Genomic DNA, 24,764 nt, shown 5'->3' with positions numbered 1-24,764 from the left:
TGTGTAGAGCTGACGATCAGCTGTTCATCTTCGGAGACTTTCGGTGGCTTCGTAGTCGTTCGTACTGCGCAAGCGATGCGCCTGCGCAGTACAGGAGGGTCCTTATCCGCCGGGATACCTTTTTCAGCAAGACAGCGGGAAACACTGAACATGGTGGCCGGAGCGCGGGGGAGACGCGCACTGGAAAGTGTGAGCCGCCGGGGCCGCTGTCTTCTCCTCCTCCTCCTGTCCTCCGGAGTCCGGACCGATGCAGGACAAGAAGGTGAGGAATGGATGGACATGTACTGGGGGGGGGGGAGAGGCTCCGTATATGTAGTGTCAGTATAGGAAGACTGTAGGCAGGACAGTATTGTGGTCAGTATAGTGTAGTGGACAGTATAGTGGTCAGTGTAGTGGACAGTATAGTATAGTGGACAGTATAGTATAGTGGTCAGTGTAGTGTAGTGGACAGTATAGTATAGTGGTTAGTGTAGTGGACGTGGTCAGTATAGTATAGTGGTCAGTGTAGTATAGTGGTCAGTGTAGTGGACAGTATAGTGGTCAGTGTAGTGGACAGTATAGTGGTCAGTGTAGTGTAGTGGACAGTATAGTATAGTGGTCAGTGTAGTGGAAAGTATAGTGGACAGTATAGTTTAGTGGACAGTATAGTATAGTGGCCAGTGTAGTATAGTGGTCAGTGTAGTGTAGTGGACAGTATAGAGGTCAGTGTAGTGGACAGTGTAGTTCTCAGTGTAGTGGACAGTGTAGTGGACAGTATAGTATAGTGGTCAGTGTAGTGTAGTGGTCAGTGTAGTATAGCGGTCTGTGTAGTGTAGAGGTCAGTGTAGTGTAGTGGTAAGTGTAGTATAGTGGTCAGTATAGTGTAGTGGACAGTATAGTATAGTGGTCAGTGTAGTATAGTGGACAATATAGCGTAGTGGACAGTATAGTATAGTGGTCAGTGTAGTATAGTGGTCAGTGTAGTGCAGTGTAGTGGACAGTATAGTGGTCAGTGTAGTGGACAGTATAGTGGTCAGTGTAGTGGATAGTGTAGTGGACAGTATAGTATAGTGGTCAGTGTAGTGGACAGTGTAGTTCTCAGTGTAGTGGACAGTGTAGTGTAGTGGACAGTATAGTATAGTGGTCAGTGTAGTGGACTGTGTATTTCTCAGTGTAGTGGACAGTGCAGTGTAGTGGACAGTATAGTATAATGGTCAGTGTAGTGTAGTGGACAGTATAGTATAGTGGACAGTGTAGTGTAGTGGTCAGTGTAGTGGACAGTATAGTGTAGTGGTCAGTGTAGTGGATAGTGTAGTGGTCAGTGTAGTGGATAGTATAGTGTAGTGTAGTGGTCAGTGTAGTGGACAGTATAGTGGTCAGTGTAGTAGACAGTGTAGTGGACAGTATAGTGTAGTGGTCAGTGTAGTGTAGTGGACAGTATAGTATAGTGGTCAGTGTAGTGGTCAGTGCAGTGGTCAGTATAGTATGATGTAGTGGTCAGTGTATTGGTCAGTGAAGTGGACAGTGTAGTGGATAGTATAGTGTAGTGGTCAGTGTAGTGGTGTGGACAGTATAGTGGTCAGTGTAGTGTAGTTGACAGTGTAGTGGTCAGTGTAGTATAATGGTCAGTGTAGTGGACAGTGTGGACAGTATAGTGTAGTGGACAATATAGTGGTCGGTGTGGTGAACAGTGTAGTGGACAGTATAGTGTAGTGGTCAGTGTAGTGGTGTGGACAGTATAGTGGACAGTGTAGTGGTCAGTGTAGTGTACAGTATAGTAGACAGTGTAGTGTAGTGGACAGTATAGTGGTCAGTGTAGTGTAGTGGACAGTATAGTATAGTGGTCAGTGCAGTGTAGTTCTCAGTGTAGTGGACAGTGCAGTGTAGTGGACAGTATAGTATAATGGTCAGTGTAGTGTAGTGAACAGTATAGTATAGTGGACAGTATAGTGTAGTGGTCAGTGTAGTGGACAGTATAGTGTAGTGTAGTGGTCAGTGTAGTGGACAGTATAGTGGTCAGTGTAGTAGACAGTGTAGTGGACAGTATAGTGTAGTGGTCAGTGTAGTGGACAGTGTAGTGGACAGTGTAGTGTAGTGGACAGTATAGTGTAGTGGACAGTGTAGTGTAGTGGAAAATATAGTGGTCAGTGTAGTGGACAGTGTAGTGGACAGTATAGTGTAGTGGTCAGTATAGTGTGATGTAGTGGTCAGTGAAGTGGATAGTATAGTTTAGTGGTCAGTGTAGTGGTGTGGACAGTATAGTGGTCAGTGTAGTGTAGTTGGCAGCGTAGTGGTCAGTGTAGTATAATGGTCAGTGTAGTGGACAGTATAGTGTAGTGGACAATATAGTGGTCAGTGTGGTGAACAGTGTAGTGGACAGTATAGTGTAGTGGTCAGTGTAGTGGTGTGGACAGTATAGTGGACAGTGTAGTGGTCAGTGTAGTGGACAGTATAGTGGTTAGTGTAGTGAACAGTATAGTGATCAGTGTAGTTCTCAGTGTAGTGGACAGTATAGTATAGTGGTCAGTGTAGTGTGTAATGGTCAGTATAGGAATCAGGTAGGTCAGTACTATTGTATTTGAAGGGACTCAGGGAGTGCTAAAAGTCCGCAGGTTAGGGGGCGCAAATTATTTGCCTTGCCCCGGGTGCTGACAACCCACGCTACGCCACTGGGCGGAGATGCTCTTTAGCAATATTCATGGGAGATCAGACTTGTATATCTCCCGCAGCAGAATGACATTTTAGAGCTTAAAGAGCTGCACATCTAACTCTTTCTTTAGAAAATAATTTTGGGTATGAGATATGAGATTGTATGAAGATTGGATCTGTTAATATGTGCAATAATTGTACAAACGCTTTAATTTTCATGTTAGCTTTTACCAAGGCCGTTCTGTCTTACATGTGGATGCAATGTGAATTGTTGTATTTCCCACTGGTTCTCCATGTGATTCCACTTTTATTTCAAAGCTTTCCTCAAAGACAAAACCAGGCACAAGGATGTTGCATAAACACTTATTTGGCACCTGCTCATTTTGCAGGACATTACATTTTCCAATCCTGAAAAAAACAGAAATTACAAATTAGGATGTCTATGGAGCAAAAAATGATCTACAACAATAGCTAGATCTAGAACAATAAATGTATGTAGAAATACGGTAAGTCATATATTTATGCAGAGAGAGAGAAAGAGAAAATAAACCGATACTATAATGAAGGCTGCTGAAAAGCATCTCAGTTTTTTCCCTGCAGGGATTGCTGCCGTGCTACTTCAAACAGGCCCAACCAGATTAACCTGTTAACATTTGAACTTTTACTTTAAATCTGCTCAATACATTCTAGGTGCTTCAAAACAAAACATACTCAAAATATTACAACTTATTTTTTTGAGCATGCTGTAAAGAAGGACCCTCGCTCTCTGTGTGCAGTGGTGGTCTCTCCACAGAGGTCCAACACATCCCTTGTTATGTCAGAGCTAGAGTTCTCCAATCAGCATGGGAGCAATAGTTAGGCTGATTACAGAACTATCAAGGGGTGTGTTGGACCTGTACAGAGACTCGATTCACACCTATGCATGTTGCTTTTGGGCGTTTTTGGAGGTTTTTTTTTCATGCTTGCCACGTTTTTGAGCAGCGTTTTTGCCGCGTTTTTGCCGCGATTTGCGTTTTGCGTTTTTTTTTTTTTTTTTTACAGTTTTTTTTTTTTTTACAGTCTAGAAAAAATTTTTTAAAAAAATTAAAAAAAAAAAAAAACGGCAAAAACGCTGCAAAAACGGTGCACTTGCGTTTTTGATGCTTGTCCATTGAATTCTATTACATGCAAAACGCTCCATTTTGCATGAAAAAAAGTCCCTGACCCTTTCCAAAAATGCAGAGAAACAAAAAGGCATTGATGTGAACATGTTCCATAGGAACCCATGTTAAAAAATTCCCGTGCATTTCTGCAAAATGCAAAATGCATCAAAAAACGCGCTAGTGTGAATGGAGCCTTAGGCTCCATTCACACTAGCGTTAAAAGCGCATTATTGTTTTTTGCACTAAAGCAATAATGGGCTGCCAATGCACTAGTGCTGAAAACAGGATGTGCCCTAAAATGTGTAACTCAACTTACCACATGCTGCAGAACATGTGTGTTGCCTTATGCCGCGTACACACGGTCGGATTTTCCCAGGGAAAATGTGCGATGGGAGCGTGTTGTCAGAAATTCCGACCGTGTGTAGGCTCCATCGAACATTTTCCATCCGAATTTCCATCACACAAAATTAGAGATCTGGAACAAAATCTGTTGTTGTAAATTCCGTTCGTGTGTACACAATTCTGACGCCCAAAGTGCCATGCATGCTCGCAATCAAGCAGAAGAGCCGCACTGGCTATTGAACTTCATTTTTCTCGGCTCGTCGTACGTGTTTTATGTCACCGCGTTCTTGACGTTCGGAATTTCCGACAATATTTGTGTGATTGTGTGTATGCAAGACAAGTTTGAGCCAATATTCGTCTGAAAAAATCCACAGATTTTGTTGTGGGAATGTCCGATCATGTGTATGCGGCATTATTGTGGTGAGGTTCTATTAAAAATGAATGCCACCACTTGGTCAGAGGTAACCCAATGCATGAATGACATCTTGGTCCTGTGGCTGCTTATACCATTGACAATCTCTGTATGTCTGCTGGGATCAGTGGAAGGAGCAGGCCCCTATCAGAGCACTCAGAACTCTAATTACTATTCTCTTATTTTTTGCCTGTAAAGCAATCATACACTGGAAGAAATCTACTGCTTCTACTGTAGCCTCTTGGAAGGCCTTGATCAATACCACGGTTCCGTTCAATAGATATACATATTTAAATAGGGAATGTCATAAAAAGTTTGTTAGAGTGTGGTAGAGCTGGCTCTCTACACCTTCCACTAATGCTAAGCGTATCCCTACTTTAGTTGGCCTGGTATGATGATATACTAACCTAGTTGTCTCTATTGACCTGAGCTAATTGGCCCTGTTTACCCAGTTTATGTACAGCCCCTGATGTTTCTACTGTCCCAGTGGTACAGATAATGCCTATTTGGGTATCTTTATTGTCTGGGAACTGATATCATTGATAAACTTGTAAATCTGGGATTAATAAGGTATATCTCTGGCCTTATACTCTTGTTAAAGTTCCACCCACTTTTACAACTCTTCAGCATCCCTCACTAAACTGTGCACTGTAAACGAATTGGATATTTTTAAAAAATTTTTCTCAGCACCTACTGTATATCTGCTGTATTCATTGTTCACTTCCTCCTCCCCGGCCTTGGCCCATCGCATCATTTCCTGTTTACAATGCCTTCTGGGAAGGGGCGGCAACTTCCTCTGACACTGCCGTTGCTATGGAAACCTGACCTGAAACCTATTACGCTCCTTTTGCTGCCCTGAGCATGTGCGACATTTGCAAGGATGTGATCCAGGAAGAAATACAGTCTGGCTTCAGATGCCCACACTTTAGATGGCCACTGCCTACTCTAAGTTTATAAAATAACAAAATACTGCTATAAACTAACAAAACAGACCTTAGTTTACAGACTAACTTTACTAGAATACATTAAGCTTGTGTATTATAGGGGTATTTTTATTTAAAAAGTATCATTTCGGCCAGAACACCACTTTAACCACTTGCCGACCGCCATGCGCTGATATACGTCAGCAGAATGGCACGGGCAGGCAGGGTCGGCGTTTGTTCAGCGGCGATCGGAGGTGAGGGGGAGGCCATCCATTCGTGGCCCCCCCTCGCGATCGCTCCCGGCCAATAGAATCATTCCTCTGCTGCTGTATGCTAAACAGCAGCAAAGGACATGATGTCATCTCTCCTCGGCTTGGTATTTTCCGTTCCGGCGCCGAGGAGAGAAGACTGCAATGTGAGTGTAAAACACTACACACACAGTAGAACATGCCAGGCACACAAAACACCCCCGACCCCCCCCCCCCCGATCCCCCCCAATCACCCCTCCCCCCCCCCTGTCACACTGACACCAAGCAGTTTTTTTTTTTCTTTCTGATTACTGCATTGATGTCAGTTTGTGACAGTTAGTGTGGTAGGGCAGTTAGTGTTAGCCCCCTTTAGGTCTAGGGTACCCCCCTAACCCCCCCTAATAAAGTTTTAACCCCTTGATCACCCCCTGTCGCCAGTGTCGCTAAGCGATCATTTTTCTGATCGCTGTATTAGTGTCACTGGTGACGCTAATTAGGGAGGTAAATATTTAGGTTCGCCGTCAGCGTTTTATAGCAACAGGCACCCCCATATACTACCTAATAAAGGTTTTAACCCCTTGATTGCCCCCCTAGTTAACCCTTTCACCACTGATCACCGTATAACCGTTACGGGTGACGCTGGTTAGTTCGTTTATTTTTTATAGTGTCAGGGCACCCGCCGTTTATTACCTAATAAAGGTTTAGCCCCCTGATCGCCCGGCGGTGATATGCGTCGCCCCAGGCAGCGCCAGGTTAGCGCCAGTACCGCTAACACCCACGCATGCAGCATACGCCTCCCTTAGTGGTATAGTATCTGAACGGATCAATATCTGATCCGATCAGATCTATACTAGCGTCCCCAGCAGTTTAGGGTTCCCAAAAACGCAGTGTTAGTGGGATCAGCCCAGATACCTGCTAGCACCTGCGTTTTGCCCCTCCGCCCCGGCCCAGCCCAGCCCACCCAAGTGCAGTATCGATCACTGTCACTTACAAAACACTAAACGCATAACTGCAGCGTTTGCAGAGTCAGGCATGATCCCTGCGATCGCTAACAGTTTTTTTGGTAGCGTTTTGGTGAACTGGCAAGCACCAGCCCCAGGCAGCGTCAGGTTAGTGCCAGTACCGCTAACACCCACGCACGCACCGTACACCTCCCTTAGTGGTATAGTATCTGATCGGATCAATATCTGATCCGATCAGATCTATACTAGCGTCCCCAGCAGTTTGGGTTCCCAAAAATGCAGTGTTAGCGGGATCAGCCCAGATACCTGCTAGCACCTGCGTTTTGCCCCTCCGCCCGGCCCAGCCCAGCCCACCCAAGCGTAGTATCGATCGATCACTGTCACTTACAAAACACTAAACGCATAACTGCAGCATTCGCAGAGTCAGGCCTGATCCCTGCGATCGCTAACATTTTTTTTGGTAGCGTTTTGGTGAACTGGCAAGCACCAGCCCCAAGCAGCGTCAGGTTAGTGCCAGTAGCGCTAACACCCACGCACGCACCGTACACCTCCCTTAGCGGTATAGTATCTGAACGGATCAATATCTGATCCGATCAGATCTATACTAGCGTCCCCAGCAGTTTAGGGTTCCCAAAAACGCAGTGTTAGTGGGATCAGCCCAGATACCTGCTAGTACCTATGTTTTGCCCCTCCGCCGGCCCAGCCCAGCCCACCCAAGTGCAGTATCGATCGATCACTGTCACTTACAAAACACTAAACCAACAACTGCAGCGTTCGCAGAGTCAGGCCTGATCCCTGCGATCGCTAACAGTTTTTTTGGTAGCGTTTTGGTGAACTGGCAAGCACCAGCGGCCTAGTACACCCGGGTCGTAGTCAAACCAGCACTGCAGTAACACTTGGTGACGTGGCGAGTCCCATAAGTGCAGTTCCAGATGGTGAGGTGGCAAGCACAAGTAGTGTCCCGCTGCCACCAAGAAGACGAACACAGGCCCGTCGTGCCCATAGTGCCCTTCCTGCTGCATTCGCCAATCCTAAGTGGGAACCCACCACTTCTGCAGCGCCCGTACTTCCCCATTCACATCCCCAACCAAATGCAGTCGGCTGCATGAGAGGCATTTTCTTTATGTCCTCCCGAGTACCCCTACCCAACGAACCCCCCCAAAAAAGAAGTCGTGTCTGCAGCAAGCACGGATATAGGCGTGACACCCGCTATTATTGTTCCTCCTGTCCTGACAATCCTGGTCTTTGCATTGGTGAATGTTTTGAACGCTACCATACACTAGTTGAGTATTAGCGTAGGGTACAGCATTGCACAGACTAGGCACACTTTCACAGGGTCTCCCAAGATGCCATCGCATTTTGAGAGACCAGAACCTGGAACCGGTTACAGTTATAAAAGTTACAGTTACAAAAAAAAGTGTAGAAAAAAAAAAATATATAAAATAAAAAAAAATAGTTGTTTTATTGTTCTCTCTCTCTCTATTCTCTCTCTATTGTTCTGCTCTTTTTTTTTACTGTATTCTATTCTGCAATGTTTTATTGTTATTATGTTTTATCATGTTTGCTTTTCAGGTATGCAATTTTTTATACTTTACCGTTTACTGTGTTTTATTGTTAACCATTTTTTTGTCTTCAGGTACGCCATTCACGACTTTGAGTGGTTATACCAGAATGATGCCTGCAGGTTTAGGTATCATCTTGGTATCATTCTGTTCAGCCAGCAGTCGGCTTTCATGTAAAAGCAATCCTAGCGGCTAATTAGCCTCTAGACTGCTTTTACAAGCAGTGGGAGGGAATGCCCCCCCCCCCACAGTCTTCCGTGTTTTTCTCTGGCTCTCCTGTCTCAACAGGGAACCTGAGAATGCAGCCGGTGATTCAGCCAGCTGACCATAGAGCTGATCAGAGACCAGAGTGGCTCCAAACATCTCTATGGCCTAAGAAACCGGAAGCTACAAGCATTTCATGACTTAGATTTTGCCGGATGTAAACAGCGCCATTGGGAAATTGGGAAAGCATTTTATCACACCGATCTTGGTGTGGTCAGATGCTTTGAGGGCAGAGGAGAGATCTAGGGTCTAATAGACCCCAATTTTTTCAAAAAAGAGTACCTGCCACTACCTATTACTATCATAGGGGATATTTACATTCCCTGAGATAACAATAAAAATGATTTAAAAAAAAATGAAAGGAACAGTTTAAAAATAAGATAAAAAAGCAAAAAAATAATAAAGAAAAAAAAAAAAAAAGCACCCCTGTCGCCCCCTGCTCTCGCACTAAGGCGAACGCAAGCGTCGATCTATGCTGGTCTATGGTCTATGCTCAAATGTACACAGCAATTGCACCATGCATGTGAGGTATCACCGTGAAGGTCAGATCGAGGGCAGTAATTTTAGCAGTAGACCTCCTCTGTAAATCTAAAGTGCTAACCTGTAAAGGCTTTTAAAAGCTTTTAAAAATGTATTTATTTTGTTGCCACTGCATGTTTGTGCGCAATTGTAAAGCATGTCATGTTTGGTATCCATGTACTCAGCCTAAGATCATCTTTTTTATTTGATCAAACATTTGGGCAATATAGTGTGTTTTAGTGCATTAAAATTTAAAAAAGTGTGCTTTTTCCCCAAGAAATGCGTTTGAAAAATCGCTGCGCAAATACTGTGTGAAAAAAAAAAATGAAACACCCACCATTTTAATCTGTAGGGCATTTGCTTTAAAAAAATATATAATGTTTGGGGGTTCAAAGTAATTTTCTTGCAAAAAAAATAATTTTTTCATGTAAACAAAAAGTGTCAGAAAGGGCTTTGTCTTCAAGTGGTTAGAAGAGTGGGTGATGTGTGACATAAGCTTCTAAATGTTGTGCATAAAATGCCAGAACAGTTCAAAACCCCCCCAAATGACCCCATTTTGGAAAGTAGACACCCCAAGCTATTTGCTGAGAGGCATGTCGAGTCCATGGAATATTTTATATTGTGACAAAAGTTGCGGGAAAGAGACAAATTTTTTTTTTTTTTTTGCACAAAGTTGTCACTAAATGATATATTGCTCAAACATTCCATGGGAATATGTGAAATTACACCCCAAAATACATTCTGTTGCTTCTCCTGAGTACGGGGATACCACATGCGTGAGACTTTTTGGGAGCCTAGCTGCGTACGGGACCCCGAAAACCAAGCACCGCCTTCAGGCTTTCGTAAATTTTTGATTTCACTCTTCACTGCCTATCACAGTTTCGGAGGCCATGGAATGCCCAGGTGGCACAAACCCCCCCCAAATGACCCTATTTTGGAAAGTAGACACCCCAAGCTATTTGCTGAGAGGTATAGTGAGTATTTTGCAGACCTCACTTTTTGTCACAAAGTTTTGAAAATTTAAAAAAGGAAAAAAATGTTTTTTCTTGTCTTTCTTCATTTTCAAAAACAAATGAAAGCTGCAAAATACTCACCATGCCTCTCAGCAAATAGCTTGGGGTGTCTACTTTCCAAAATGGGGTCATTTGGGGGGGGGTTGTGCCACCTGGGCATTCCATGGCCTCCGAAACTGTGATAGGCAGTGAAGAGTGAAATCAAAAATTTACACCCTTGGAAATCCTGAAGGCGGTGATTGGTTTTCGGGGCCCCGTACGTGGCTAGGCTCCCAAAAAGTCCCACACATGTGGTATCCCCAAACTCAGGAGAAGCAGCTAAATGTATTTTGGGGTGCAATTCCACATATGCCCATGGCCTGTGTGAGCAATATATCATTTAGTGACAACTTTGTGCAAAAAAAAAAAATAAAATATTCCATGGACTCAACATGCCTCTCAGCAAATAGCTTGGGGTGTCTACTTTCCAAAATGTGGTCATTTGGGGGGGTTTTGTGCCATCTGGGCATTTTATGGCCTTCAAAACTGTGATAGGTAGTGAGGAGTGAAATCAAAAATTTACGCCCTTAGAAATCCTGAAGGCGGTGATTGGTTTTCGGGGCCCCGTACGCGGTTAGGCTCCCAAAAAGTCCCACACATGTGGTATCCCCGTACTCAGGAGAAGCAGCTGAATGTATTTTGGGGTGCAATTCCACATATGCCCATGGCCTGTGTGAGCAATATATCATGTAGTGACAACTTTTTGTAATTTTTTTTTTTGTCATTATTCAATCACTTTGGACAAAAAAAAATAATATTCAATGGGCTCAATATGCCTCTCAGCAATTTCCTTGGGGTGTCTACTTTCCAAAATGGGGTCATTTGGGGGGGGGGGGGGTTGTACTGCCCTGCCATTTTAGCACCTCAAGAAATTACATAGGCAGTCATAAACTAAAAGCTGTGTAAATTCCAGAAAATGTACCCTAGCTTGTAGACGCTATAACTTTTGCGCAAACCAATAAATATATGCTTATTGACATTTTTTTTACCAAAGACATGTTTTGGCCTAAATGTATGATTAAAATTGAGTTTATTGGATTTTTTTTATAACAAAAAGTAGAAAATATTTTTTTTCAAAATTTTCGTTTTTTTTCCGTTTATAGCGCAAAAAATAAAAACCGCAGAGGTGATCAAATACCATCAAAAGAAAGCTCTATTTGTGGGAAGAAAAGGACGCAAATTTCGTTTGGGTACAGCATTGCATGACCGCGCAATTAACAGTTAAAACGACGCAATGCCAAATTGTAAAAAGTGCTCTGGTCAGGAAGGGGGTAAATCCTTCCGGGGCTGAAGTGGTTAAGTAATTTCTGAGATGAGGAGCAGTTGAAGGATGGGGGGTGGGGGGTTGTTTAGGATATTTTACTGTTTATTACTCTTATATCGTCTTTTGATATTTTTGTATATCTTTTTATTTTTGCAATGTGCCTTTATGGGCACCATTGTACTCTGTTTTGGGGCCCTCAGTGGGCAGTTTTGCTTGCATGTTGTATACAGTATCTGTATCTATATCGGTGCAAGGGTTTTTTTTAATAAAATTTGCAATTAAAAAGAATTAAAAAAAAAAATGAATGCCACCACAATGCAGCAACACATATAAAGTGTATCACTGCAATGCACATATGTAAATGTGTCCTATGTTGAAAATGAAAAGAAATCATTTAGAAATGTATATAGTAAAAATCTCTTATAGCAACTTACTTTTTTTGAAAGTCTTCATATGATAAGACAAAATCTTCACTGCAATTGCTGATTGAATCAACAACTTCCCAGAAACAAACTATTTTCTCATGGTAATCATTGAGGCAGTACAGATTTGTAATTCTTGGAATGTTGTCAGCTGGAAAGAAGGACAGTATATTATTAATAGTTCCAAGTTCCTGCTGCTGTCAGCAGTGGCAGCTGGTGAAGTTTTAGGTTGGGGGGCGCCAGACCCCGCCCCTTGCCAGTTGCCCCTCCCACTTCTCATAAGCCACACCCCTTATAGAATCCACCCACTCTGTCCCCTGTATTCCACTTGCTTCCACTTGCTTCCACTCATAGTGTCAGGAGTATAAAGCTCAGCATCACAGGACAGAGTATATAGCCCCAGCATCACAGGACAGAGTATATAGCTCTGCCTCACAGATCATGGTATATAGCATTTCTCACAAAGCCTGACATATAGCATTTCTTACAAAGCCTGTTATATAACAATTCTACAAGCCTGGTATATAACATTTCTCACAAAGCCTGGCATATAGCATTTCTCGCAAAGCCTGGTATATAGCATTTCTCACAAAGCCTGATATATAACATTTCTTACAAAGCCTGGCATATAGCATTTCTCACAAAGCCTGGTATATAGCATTTCTCACAAAGCCTGGTATATAGCATTTCTCACAAAGTCTGGTATATAGCATGTCTCACAAAGCCTGGAATATATCATGTCTCACAAAGCCTGGTATATAGAATTCCAGCGGCATTATATAGAAGTGCCGCTGGAATGCGGCTTGTAAGTATAGGCATGAATGTGCCTATTGTGCAGGAGCACACCCTGCGCTTAAGTGTTTGAAAAAACTGTAAGTGCTGGGGCTCCTCAAAATCAAAGAGATATTTTTTCAAAAAGCCTGCACGCCAGTGAAGCTGGAAAGCATGCGCCCATGGCTGGACAGGTATCCAGACCAGGTGACGGCGCAATTTCTCATTAATGGGTTTGCCTTTGGTTTCCCCCTCCCTTCCTTCACGGGGGTAGGGTGTATGGTGGTGGGTAATTTAAAATCAGTTGAGCAATTTCCACAAATAGGGAAAAAGTTTACAAGGAAATTGCAGAGGGGCGCATTGCTGGTCCTTTCGAGCACCCTCCTTTTGATAATTTCCGTATATCACCTTTAGGGGTGGTGCCCAAAAAATAGCAGAATGCTTATCAAATTATTCATCATTTGTCCTTTCCTAAAGGGGATTCACTTAATAATGAGATTGATGAAGCACTCTGCTCAGTCTCATAAGCAACATTTGAGGAGGCAATTGTTAAAATACGTCAGTGTGGACCTGGTGCGTTGTTGGCCAAGGCCGATATTAAATCGGCTTTTCGGCTTTTGCCCATAGCACCAGGGGCTTTTAATTCATTGGGTTTTCATTTTGATAATGCCTATTTCTTTGACAAATGTCTCCTATGGGGTGTTCGGTATCGTGCTCCTATTTTGAAGCATTTTCTTCTTTTCTCCACTGGGTGATTTGTTCTCTGTCAGGTTGTGATAAAGTGATCCACTACCTGGATGATTTTTTATTTGTGGGACTCCCAGAGTCTTTGCTTTGTAATGATTTATTGCAGGCATTCAGGACCATTTCTCGACAATGAGGTGTTCCTTTGGCGGAAGAAAAGACGTATTTACCCAATACTTCTTTGGAATTCTTGGGCATTCACATTGATACATGTCAGATGGAATTCCAGTTGCCTGAGGCGAAATTATTGAAATTGAAATCTTTGCTGGGGTCATTTCTGTTGAAGAAGAAAGTGCTGCTTAAAGACATGCAGTCTCTTTTGGGTGTCCTGACGTTTGCATGCAGGATTATGCCAGTTGGTGGCATTTTTTCCTGTCGTCTTTATTTGGCTATATCGTGTGTAAAGTCGCCATTCGCCCACATCAGGTTGACAGGTTAAGGCGGATATGTTGGTGTGGGCAAGATTCCTTGACATATACAACGGTCCGTCCTTTTTTCAGAATGAGTTCATTTTTGCCCTGGATTTCAAACTATTCACTGATGCAGCTGGGTCAAAAGGATTTGCTGCGATTTCGGAATCGCATTGGTGCTGTACAGCTTGGCCAGAGTTGTGGGTGGTTCAGGAGGTCACAAGGAACATAGTTATGCTGGAGCCGTTCCCAATTTTGAGGGCTATGGAACTTTGGGGTTCTAAAATTGAAAATAGGAGGATCTTGGTGGAGACGGACAACAAAGGGGTTCTTTTTGCAATTAATTGCCTCACATCCAAATCACTGTTGGTAGTTAAGGTGCTAAGGCAGATTGTTTTTTTTTGTGTTTAAAATGTAATGTTTGGTTGAAAGCCAAACATTAAACCCCCCCGGGGGTTCACAATAACATTGCCAAGTCGTTATCTTGGTTTCAGATGGACCGTTTTCGCCAGATGCTCCCAGAAGCGGATATGAAAGGGATTCGTTGCCCGGATTTTCTTGTGGGGTGAGGTGTGATCTGGATGTAGTGACAAGAGCTATCCAAGGTTCAGTCACACCTAAGACGTGGATGTGTTATTCGGCTTCCTGGAGGAGTTGGTTGTCTTTTGCGGTTGCCTTGGGAGTTAATGATGGCCGTCCATCTGAGGGGTCGATATTGGCATTCGTGGCATCCTTTAAGCAGCAGCGTTTTTCTTACAGCCATATTATGAAAACGTTGGCTGGTGTTTTGTTTTTCTGCCGTTTACAGGGAACCCCCCGTGCACGGCATATTTTTCGGTGAAGCAGGCTCTGAAAGGGTATAGGAGAGTAAATTTTGTGCCAGATGATAGAAGACCAATCTCGCTGGAACTTTTGGGTAAGCTTTGCGAGGAGACGTCGGCTGTGTGTTACTCGGGCTTTGGATCCTTGTTGTTTAGCACGGCGTTCGTTCTCGCTTTTTATGAGGCATTGCGCATTTCGGATCTGCTTCCCGGGTCTAAAAGGGGCGGTTCGGGGGTTCTCTACGAACATGTGGCGGTAAACCATTTGAGAGTGCACATATGGATCAGGCGATCTAAGACTGATGCCTTAGGGAAGGGCATTGGGATTACGTTGAAGGCCCAGGACGACAAGTTGGTATGCCTTGTGGAAACTGTTAATCGATTTCTGATGTCCAGGCCAAAGGGCCAGGGACAATTTTTGGTTCACCAGAACGAGGTCCCCCTCACCAAATATCAGTTTGATTTTGTCCTTCATAAGTGCCTCCAGAGCTTGGGTTTACACAAATTTAAGTTCTCCTCCCACTTATTTAGAATAGGTGCAGCATCAGAGGCGGCCCGGAAAGGGGTGAGTGAGTCGGCTATTAAGGGCATGGGGAGGTGGAAATCCAATTGCTTTAAATTATATGTTAGACCTAACCTGTTTGTTTAAATCCCTCAGGTCTGCCTCGTACAGTTTGGATTCTGGGACACTCATTTATTTATTGGGCGCATAAAAGAGCGGCCCTACGTAGGTATTCTACAAATTTGTCTCTACATCCGGAATCCTTTCAGGTATATTGGAAGGGAGTGCGAGGCCTGCAGTGGCACCAACTTTATTTCCATTTATGCAGGTTATGTCAGTGTTGGCCTATGCCAGATGTTTTAGTATTGCATGTGGGAGGGAATGATTTGGGCAATGTCAGAACCTTGAATTTGCTTTTTATGATCCAGAGGGATCTTCATCGTTTCTCTCTCACTTCTCCAGGTACGATCATAGTATTTTCAGAACTTATCCATCACCTTTCCTGGCTGTCCTCTTTGCAGAGGAAAGTCATGGAAAAGATGAGGAAGCGCATAAATAGGGCTATGGAAAAGTTTATGTCCAAACTGGGCGGGCTGTCATACCGACATTTTCAATCTAGGACTGCAGTATGGGATCGAACAGGCCGCAGTTTTGGGGTGGGGCCGGGCATGATGCTCAAGCCCGGCTTGTGGGGTGCTTTATTGATATAATGAGGTAATACTGCTTGAGTTCTGAAAACTAAGCAGTTACACAGTTTGTTGGTTTCATTAAAGTTATGATGTTTGATGGTTAATAATAAAAGAATATATGGTTAATTTATTTTCATGTTTTAAAACCAATAAAGTGCCGCGGCCATTATTTGCCAAACTTTTGGTTGGTTATCTTCATTTTGATGGAGTAAGCCTTGGTTTGAATGTGCGTGGCCTACAATCCCATGTGGAGTGTCCTGAATATATGGAGTATATGCAAATTGTATGGAGTATACATTAGTTGTATGGAGTATATTCTGATTGTATGGAATATGCACAGAATGTAAGGCCTATATCTTGACTGTATGAAGTATATCCTGAGTGTATGGAGCATACCCTGAATGTATACAGCATATCTAGATTGTATGGAGTATATATGGCGTACAGTGGGGCAAAAAAGTATTTAGTCAGCCACCAATTGTGCAAGTTCTCCCACTTAAAAATATGAGAGAGGCCTGTAATTGTCATCATAGGTATACCTCAACTAAGAGAGACAAAATGTGGAAACAAATCCAGACAATCACATTGTCTGATTTTTGAAAGAATTTATTTGCAAATTATGGTGGAAAATAAGTATTTGGTCAATATCAAAAGTTCATCTCAATGCTTTGTTATATATCCTTTGTTGGCAATGACAGAGGTCAAACATTTTCTGTAAGTCTTCACAAGGTTGTCACACACTGTTGCTGGTATGTTGTCCCATTCCTCCATGCATATCTCCTCTAGAGCAGTGATGTTTTGGGGCTGTCACTGGGCAACACGGACTTTCAACTCCCTCCAAAGGTTTTCTATGGGGTTGAGATTTGGAGACTGGCTAAGCCACTCCAGGACCTTGAAATGCTTCTTACGAAGCCACTCCTTCGTTGCCCGGGCAGTGTGTTTGGGATCATTGTCATGCTGAAAGACCCAGCCACGTTTAACCACTAGCTGCCCGCCCACTGTCATATGACTGCGGGATGAGGCAGCTCTCGTTCTGGGCAGACGTCATATGACATGATCGCCCTCCTGAGCCACTAGGGGCGCGCGTGCCCGCCTCGACGCTCGGGACCCGATGTGCATGCACCCGCGATTGCCTGGTAACAGAGCAGAACCATGGATCTGTGTGTGTAAACACACAGATCCACATCCTGTCAGAGGAGATGAGACCGATGGTGTGTCCCTTGTACAAAGGGACACAGATCGGTCACCTCCCCCAGTCAATCCCCTCCCCCACAGTTAGAATCACCTCCCTAGGACACACATTTAACCCCTCGATCACCCCCTAGTGTTAACCCCTTCCCTGCCAGTCACATTTACACAGTAATCAATGCATTTTTATAGCACGGATCGCTGTATAAATGTGAATGGTCCCAAAAATGTGTCAGAAGTGTCCGATATGTCCGCCGCAATATCGCAGTCACAATAAAAATCGCAGATCGCCGCCATTACTAGTAAAAAAAAATAAATAATAAAAATGCTATAAATCTATACTCTATTTTGTAGACGCTATAACTTTTGCGCAAATCAATCAATATATGCTTATTGCAATTTTTTTTACCAAAAATATGTAGAAGAATAGAAGAGTATTAGTTTAACATAATTGATCGAACCCATGTAGGAGATGGCTTTTATTAGATTTGGTTATCCGTTTTTATGTATTTGTCCAAACCTAACTTGCTGTGGACCACAGGAAATCATCTTTAGTCCTGCCATAGTGTAGAGATGGGTCCCCTCAAAGATCAATATTTATTATAGATATTTATTAGAACAATTTTTCTTGTGAGAGTGTGAGATATTAGTATCCTCTACCTGGTATTAATCACCTGATTTGACTGATCCTTATGTAAATCCTTAAATGAGACCATGATGAATTTTTTATAGTTAATATTTAGAATAATCCTTTTAAGAATTTTTTCATATATTGAATTTTTATTAATTAATCTTTATTAATGTTTATTAGTTTATCCCTAGTCTGCCTCTTTCTGTTCCTCTTATTATTTCTTACTTATAATATTCATTTATATTAATTTTAATATTATTATTATTTTTTATTTTTTATATTCATATCAATTATATTAATTAATTTATAATGGCCCCCTTGGTATCCCATGAATGCAATTAACCTAATTCGGTTGATGCCAAGTGGAGGTTAAACGATTTTTTTCGTGAATTTTTTATTTCAGGCGTTTCTTAAATTTATTTACGCATTTTTTTATCCATTATAAGGTTTGAGTTGTTGCCAGATATGTTCTTCCATTGTCCAAAATGGCGGAATTGGATTCGTTCCATGTGCCTAGATGGAACGCTAGATGATTTCCTGCTCTGGATCCAGATCGAGGCTTGGTTTCCATTGTTATTATTTATACGCGACACGTCAGTGCGTCGCCCGTGCCCCAGACGACGTCATCGTGTGACGAAACGCACGTCGGGAGGAGCTGACGTGCTGACGTCTTGCGTGTTCAGGTGGTGGACGGGCGATCGCTTTAGCCGGCCGGCTTATGTTATTCCATGCTTTAATTCTCTTATACCATGTAAGTGTGTTTTCTATTTTTAATTAATAAATTAGTCTACTGGATTACGCTATGTCGATTCCCTTTTTTCTCTTGGGGACCCCCTGAGTAACTTGTGTTCCGGTGCTCTGGAAGTGTTTATGAAAAGTTTTTACTGGGACGACCCCTCTATGTGGTGTGGTGGATCATCGCCTCCATTCATCCCTTCTTTCTAAAGGCCCCGACCGGGTCAAGGTCACAAGCTTACTTGAGCTTGCCTTGTGGTAAGCATATAAATTTACTGGTGTTATCACAGTGGTGCGGTGGAGGACTCATTTGTTTACCCAGCAACATCACTTGGGAGATACTATCATAGGATTATATAATTCCTCATTTACATCTAAATGGACTTGATGATGCCTATTTAGAGTTGTTTTCTTATGTTTTTACTTATTTAACCCATTTAGTTTATGGGCTGTTGTGTATTCACATATATATAATCATATATGTCACTTATATTGTCACTCTATATATCATCTCTGGTGTACGTTTTTTAGGTAATTAGCGCTGCTACTTATTGCTAGTTGGTTTGTTGGGTGTGTATCTCACTTGCAGCTTTTTGGATATAATTTTTTCAATATTTGTTATTTTTCACTTTATATTTTATCACAGCGCAGTATTTACTGTTTATAATGTAGAAGAATACATATCGGCCTAAACTGAGAAAAAAATTTGTTTTAAAAAAAAAAAAATTGGATATTTATTATAGCAAAAAGTAAAAAATGTTGTGTTTTTTCAAACTTGTCCCTCTTCTTTTGTTTATAGCGCAATAAATAAAAACCGCAGAGGTAATCAAATACCACCAAAAGAAAGCTCTATTTGTGGGGAAAAAATTAAAAAAATGTCATTAGGGTGCAGTGTTGCATGACCACGCAATTGTCATTCAAAGCGCGACAGAGCTGAAAACTGAAAAATGGCTTGGGCAGGAAGGGGGTGAAAATGCCCTGTATTGAGGTGGTTAAACTTCAATACCCTTGCTGATGGGAGGAGGTTTGCACTCAAAATACCAATGGCCCCATTCATTCTTTCATGTACATGGATCAGTTGTCCTGTTCCCTTTGCAGAGAAACAGCCCCAAAGCATGATGTTGCCACCCCCATGCTTCACAGTAGGTATGGTGTTTTTTGGTTACAACTCAGCATTCTCTCTCCTCCAAACTCGATGAGTTGTGTATCTACCAAACAGTTCTACTTTGGTTTCATCTGACCATATGACATTCTCCCAATCCTCTTCTGGATCATCCAAATGCTCTCTAGCAAACCTCAGACGGGCCCGGACATGTACTGGCTTAAGCAGGGGGACACGTCTGGCACTGCAGTGTAGTGTGTTACTGATGGTAGCCTTTGTTACATTGGTTTCAGCTCTCTGCAGGTCATTCACTAGGTCCCCCCGTGTGGTTCTGGGATTTTTGCTCACCGTTCTTGTGATCATTTTGACCCCATGGGGTGAGATCTTGCGTGGAGCCAAGATCGAGGGAGATTATCAGTGGTCTTGTATGTCTTCCATTTTCTAATTATTGCTCCCACAGTTGATTTCTTCACACCAAGCTGCTTGCCTATTGCAGATTCAGTCTTCCCAGCCTGGTGCAAGTCTACAATTTTGTTTCTGGTGTCCTTCGACAGCTCTTTGGTCTTCACCATAGTGGAGTTTGGAGTGTGACTGTTTGAGGTTGTGGACAGGTGTCTTTTATACCGATAACAAGTTCAAACAGGTGCCATTAATACAGGTAATGAGTGGAGGACAGAGGAGCCTCTTAAAGAAGAAGATACAGGTCTGTGAGAGCCAGAAACCTTGCTTGTTTGTGACCAAAATACTTATTTTTCACCATAATTTGCAAATAAATTCTTTCAAAAATCAGACAATGTGATTGTCTGGATTTGTTTCCACATTTTGTTTCTCTTAGTTAAGGTATACCTATGATGACAATTACAGTCCTCTCTCATCTTTTTAAGTTGGAGAACTTGCACAATTGGTGGCTGACTAAATACTTTTTTGCCCCACTGTATATCCTGATTGTAACTATAGAGTATGCCTAGAATGTATGGAGTATATCCTAATTGTATGGAGTATGTCTTGTATGTATGGAGTATATCCTAACTGTATGAAGTATATGCTGATTGTATGGCGTGTTTTCTGTATGTATGGCGTATGTGCTGTATGTATGGCATATATCCTGAGTGTATGGAGTATGCCCAGAATGCATGGAGTATATCCTGATTGTATGGGGTAGTATTCTGATTGTATGGATTATGTTTGGAGTATATCCTGATTGTATGAAGTATACCCCGAGTGTATGGAGTATGCCCTGGATTTATAGAGCATACCCTGATTGTATGGCGTTTGATATATATATATATGTATATATACCATTATATATATATATATATATATATATATATATATATATATATATATATATATATATATATATTTATATTTATAGGTATGTATAATTATATATACTATTTTCATATACATAAATGTAAAAAATGTATTTTATACAATCTTACAAAACAAATACATCCAGTCTAGAATGTTACCAAAATTCGTTTAGCTTTGGCTCATACTTGTTTTGTTGGTAGTTAATTATTCTGGTCCTTAGAAAAATGTATGTGAAATAAATAACGCTTATTCATCCAGCGTTTATAAGAACACTTTTTACCATCACTTGTGTTCTTTTAAAACAACTGAGTTCATGGGATATATAGATTTTTGGAAGGAGGAATAAAAGTGGCGGTGTAGGAGACACAGACACAAGTGATCATTTCTCAGCAGCTCTTCTGGGTCTGTCACTGGTAGAACTGTAGTTCCTAAATTAGATTATAAAGCGACCAGTATCCCTCTCATCTGAAATTAACAGTTTTTTGTTTTTTTTTTCACCTCCAACAGTGCATGTGCATGAAGCTGTGTTATTAATACATTCCTAGCTGTGCTTCTAATCCTGCCAGGGTTTGCCATGCCCCATCACCTGTGCCCAGGTACCGACCAGTCGGCTCTCCAGCTTACACTCTCTAGGACTCACCTGCTCCCAGTCAGTTTGCCAAGAGACAGGGGACAGTGAGAAAAATATACGATATAGGGGATCCTGCTCCAATCGAACATAAAAGTAGCCAGAAATGAATCCCAATCCTTTCTCTATATACCGATGCTTTGTAAATCAGCCCTCATTACAGTACACAGCATGGGCAAGGGACTGCCTTCCATAGGTGCTCTGGGGACAAGTGATTTTTATGATTTAACCCCTGCTAAAGGGTTGTAAGCACAGAGCTGCCATTGTATAAAGTACACACAGGCTGACTTCAGTGGCAGCAGTCACACAACACCTCCAGCCGTTATGAAGTTGAGCCCGTCCCTCATCATGCTGCGTGGCGCGCTCTCTTACCTTCCTTCCTGCAGCTCCGCTCGGGCCAAAGAACGGAGCTGCCGACATCACTTGCGGCTTTCATCTGTTTCACGAAACCCGGAAGTAACGTCTAGATTAAAACAACAATGCTCCCGCCCATAGAATCACAGTGAAGCTACTCAGCGCTTTGTATTGCACCGCAAGGCGGGTTATAAGCCCTCAAATGAAGCGCTATGTATGCAATCTCATGATTGCATTGATGTGGTGCTTCCCATAGTGCACTGTGTCCTGCGCCCGAACAGAGTGCACTTTTTTTTTTTCTTAAAGGGGCCGTTTTAAATGTTTTTATTTCTTTATTTTTTATTTTATTTTCTGTGACTAAAGCAGGGGGGGTGGTGTCCGGGCACCCCCTATGGACGGGCTGCCACTGGCTGTCAGACAACTACATATTGAGCATGTTTCTATCATAAGACAAGGTGAACTTTTTGTCATTCATCAAAAGATGAGGTTCTCATATTTAAACCTTATATATCAACGTATGGGGTCTTCCTCTCACAGACTCATGAAGCAAAAACTTCCAGTCAGGCACATACACCAGGAGTGACCCATGATCTATACACCCTTATCCACTCACCCTAGTCCTAGGAATGCTCATGTGTATATGATGACATTTAAAGTGTGGAAGACATTTTCTTGTAGTTTATAGGATTCACAACTAAAAGTTGAGCATCAGACTTAGGCCCCTTTCACACTTGTGCGACATGTCCTGCGACTTGGGACTGCAAAATAGCATGACAAGTCGTACCCCATGATTTCCAATGAGTAGCATTCATATCTGTGCGACTTCAAAGTAGTCCCTGCACTACTTTGGTCCAACTCTGATGTGACTTGAGGTCTATAGATCTCAAGATTACACAGGCATTGCTTTAAGTCGCCTCAAAATCGCTGCAAAATCGCAGGTCGCACAAGTGTGAAAGGGGCCTAACCCTCAGTCTTGAAAAGTTGCATTGGCTCCTCTCCTATGCTAAAATGACTTATTTTCTTTTCACTGCATCACATGTGGGCATTATCTAGAGCTGTCTGCTGTTTACAGCAAGTTAAGTACTGCCCCTCCCATCGCCTCGATCTGTCTGCTGTGCATAGAGAAACACAAAAACACAGGGGTGACATCACGGGATCTACAACCCCAATTCCAAAAAATCTACATAAAACAGAATGCAGTGATTTGTATCTCATAAACCCATATTTTATTCACAATAGAAAATAGAAAACATATGTTTTAAACCGAAAAAATGTACCGTTTAAAAAAAAAAAAAAAAATAAGGTCATTTTGAAATTGAGGCCACAACACATTGCAGAGAAGTTGAGACAGGGCAACAGAAAGCTGTCAAAGTAAGTGGTACTAACATGGAAGAACATTTTGCAACTAATTAGGTTAATAGGCAACAGGTCAGTGACATGATTGGGTATAAAAAGAGCATCTTAGAGAATCAGAGTGTCTTAGAAGTAAGGCTCCATTCACACTAGCGCGTTTTTTGATGCATTTTGCATTTTGCAGAAATGCATGGGAATTTTTTAACATGGGTTCCTATGGAACATGTTCACATCAATGCCTTTTTGTATCTCTGCGTTTTTGGAAAGGGTCGGGGACTTTTTTTCATGCAAAAAGCAGCGTTTTGCATGTAATGGATTTCAATGGACAAGCATCAAAAACGCAAGTGCACCGTTTTTGCAGCGTTTTTGGTGCGTTTTTGGTGCGTTTTTGCCGTTTTTTTATTTTTTTTTTTTTTGTAATTTTTTTTTAAGACTGTAAAAAAAATGAAAAAAAAAAAAAAACGCAAAACGCAAATCGCGGCAAAAACGCCGCAAAAACGCCGCAAAAACGCTACAAAAACGCTGCTCAAAAACGTGCCAAGCATGAAAAAAAAACCTCCAAAAACGCTAAAAAGCAACATGCATAGGTGTGAATCGAGCCTAAAGGTGGGAAGAGGTTCACCATTCTGTGAAAAGCTGTGTCTAAGAATTGTCAAACAATTTTTAGAATAATGTTCTTCAGCGAAAAAATAGCAAAGACTTTAAATATATCAACATCTACAGTACATATCATCATCAAAAGATTCAGAGACTCTGAAGAAATCTCCGTGTGTAAGGGACAAGGCTATAACACAATATTGGATGCCTGTGATGTCGGGCCCTCAGATGACTCTGCATTAAAAACAGGCATGATTCTGTGATGGACATCACTGCATGGGCTCAGGAATATTTCCAGAAATCACTGTCTGTGAACACAGTTTGCCACACCATCCAAAAATGCAAGGTTAAGCTCTATCATGCAAAGAAGCCATGTCTGAACATGATCCAGAAATGCTGCCATCTTATCAGGGCCAAAGCTCATTTAAAAGGGCCTGTTGCAACGTGGAAAACTGTTCTGTCGTCAGACAAATCGAAATTGGATACTCTTTATGACAACCATAGGGGCCTCGCCCTCTGGACTAAAGAGGAGAGAGACCGTCCAGCTTGTTATCAGTGCTCAGTTCAAAGGCCTGCATCTCTGATGGTACAGGAATGCATTATTAGTGTATATGGAATGGGCAGCTTGCACATCTGGAAAGGCACCATCAATACTGAAAGATATATCTGGGTTATAGAGCAGCATATGCTCCCAGCCAGACAATGTCTTTTTCATGGAAGGCCTTGCATATTTCAGCAGGACAATGCTAAACCACATACTGAATCTATGACAACAGCATGACTTCCTAGTAGAAGAGTCTGGGTGCTTAACTGGCCTGCCTACTGCCCAGACCTTTCACCAATTAAAAATATTTGGTGCATCATGAAATGAAAAATACAACAAAGAAAACTCAGGACTGTTAAGCAGTTAGGATCCTATATCAGGCAAGAATGGTACAGCATTTCTCTCCCATAACTCCAACAACTGGTCTCCTCAGTTCCCAGATATTTACAGAGTATTGTTAAAAGAAGAGAGGATGCAACACTGTGGTAAACATGGCCCTGTCCCAACTTTTATGAGACGTGTTGCTGCCATCAATTTCAAAATGACCTTATTTTCTTAGTTTAAACATTTTATGTTTTCTATTTTCTTTTGTGAATAAAATATAGGTTTATGAGATTTGCAAATCATTGCATTCGGTTTTT

At 42.1% G+C, this 24,764-nt stretch overlaps 1 protein-coding gene across 1 annotated transcript in view; it reads right to left on the bottom strand.

Annotated features, from left to right (window-relative positions):
• Positions 1-24,764, bottom strand: part of LOC141148904 (interleukin-4 receptor subunit alpha-like) — a 75,199-nt gene that overhangs the window by 34,298 nt on the left and 16,137 nt on the right. Inside the window, exons 3-4 of the mRNA XM_073636755.1 lie at positions 11,753-11,891; positions 2,879-3,036 (exon numbers count right to left, since the gene is read on the bottom strand). Coding sequence (XP_073492856.1) covers positions 2,879-3,036; positions 11,753-11,891 — 297 coding nt within the window. The remainder of the gene's footprint in view (positions 1-2,878; positions 3,037-11,752; positions 11,892-24,764) is intronic.

The sequence above is a fragment of the Aquarana catesbeiana genome, linkage group LG06 (assembly GCF_042186555.1).
Source record: "Aquarana catesbeiana isolate 2022-GZ linkage group LG06, ASM4218655v1, whole genome shotgun sequence".
NCBI classification, from domain to species: Eukaryota; Metazoa; Chordata; class Amphibia; order Anura; family Ranidae; genus Aquarana; species Aquarana catesbeiana.
The sequence above is the reverse complement of the archived record's forward strand: the minus strand, read 5'-3'. Positions and strand labels throughout refer to the sequence as shown.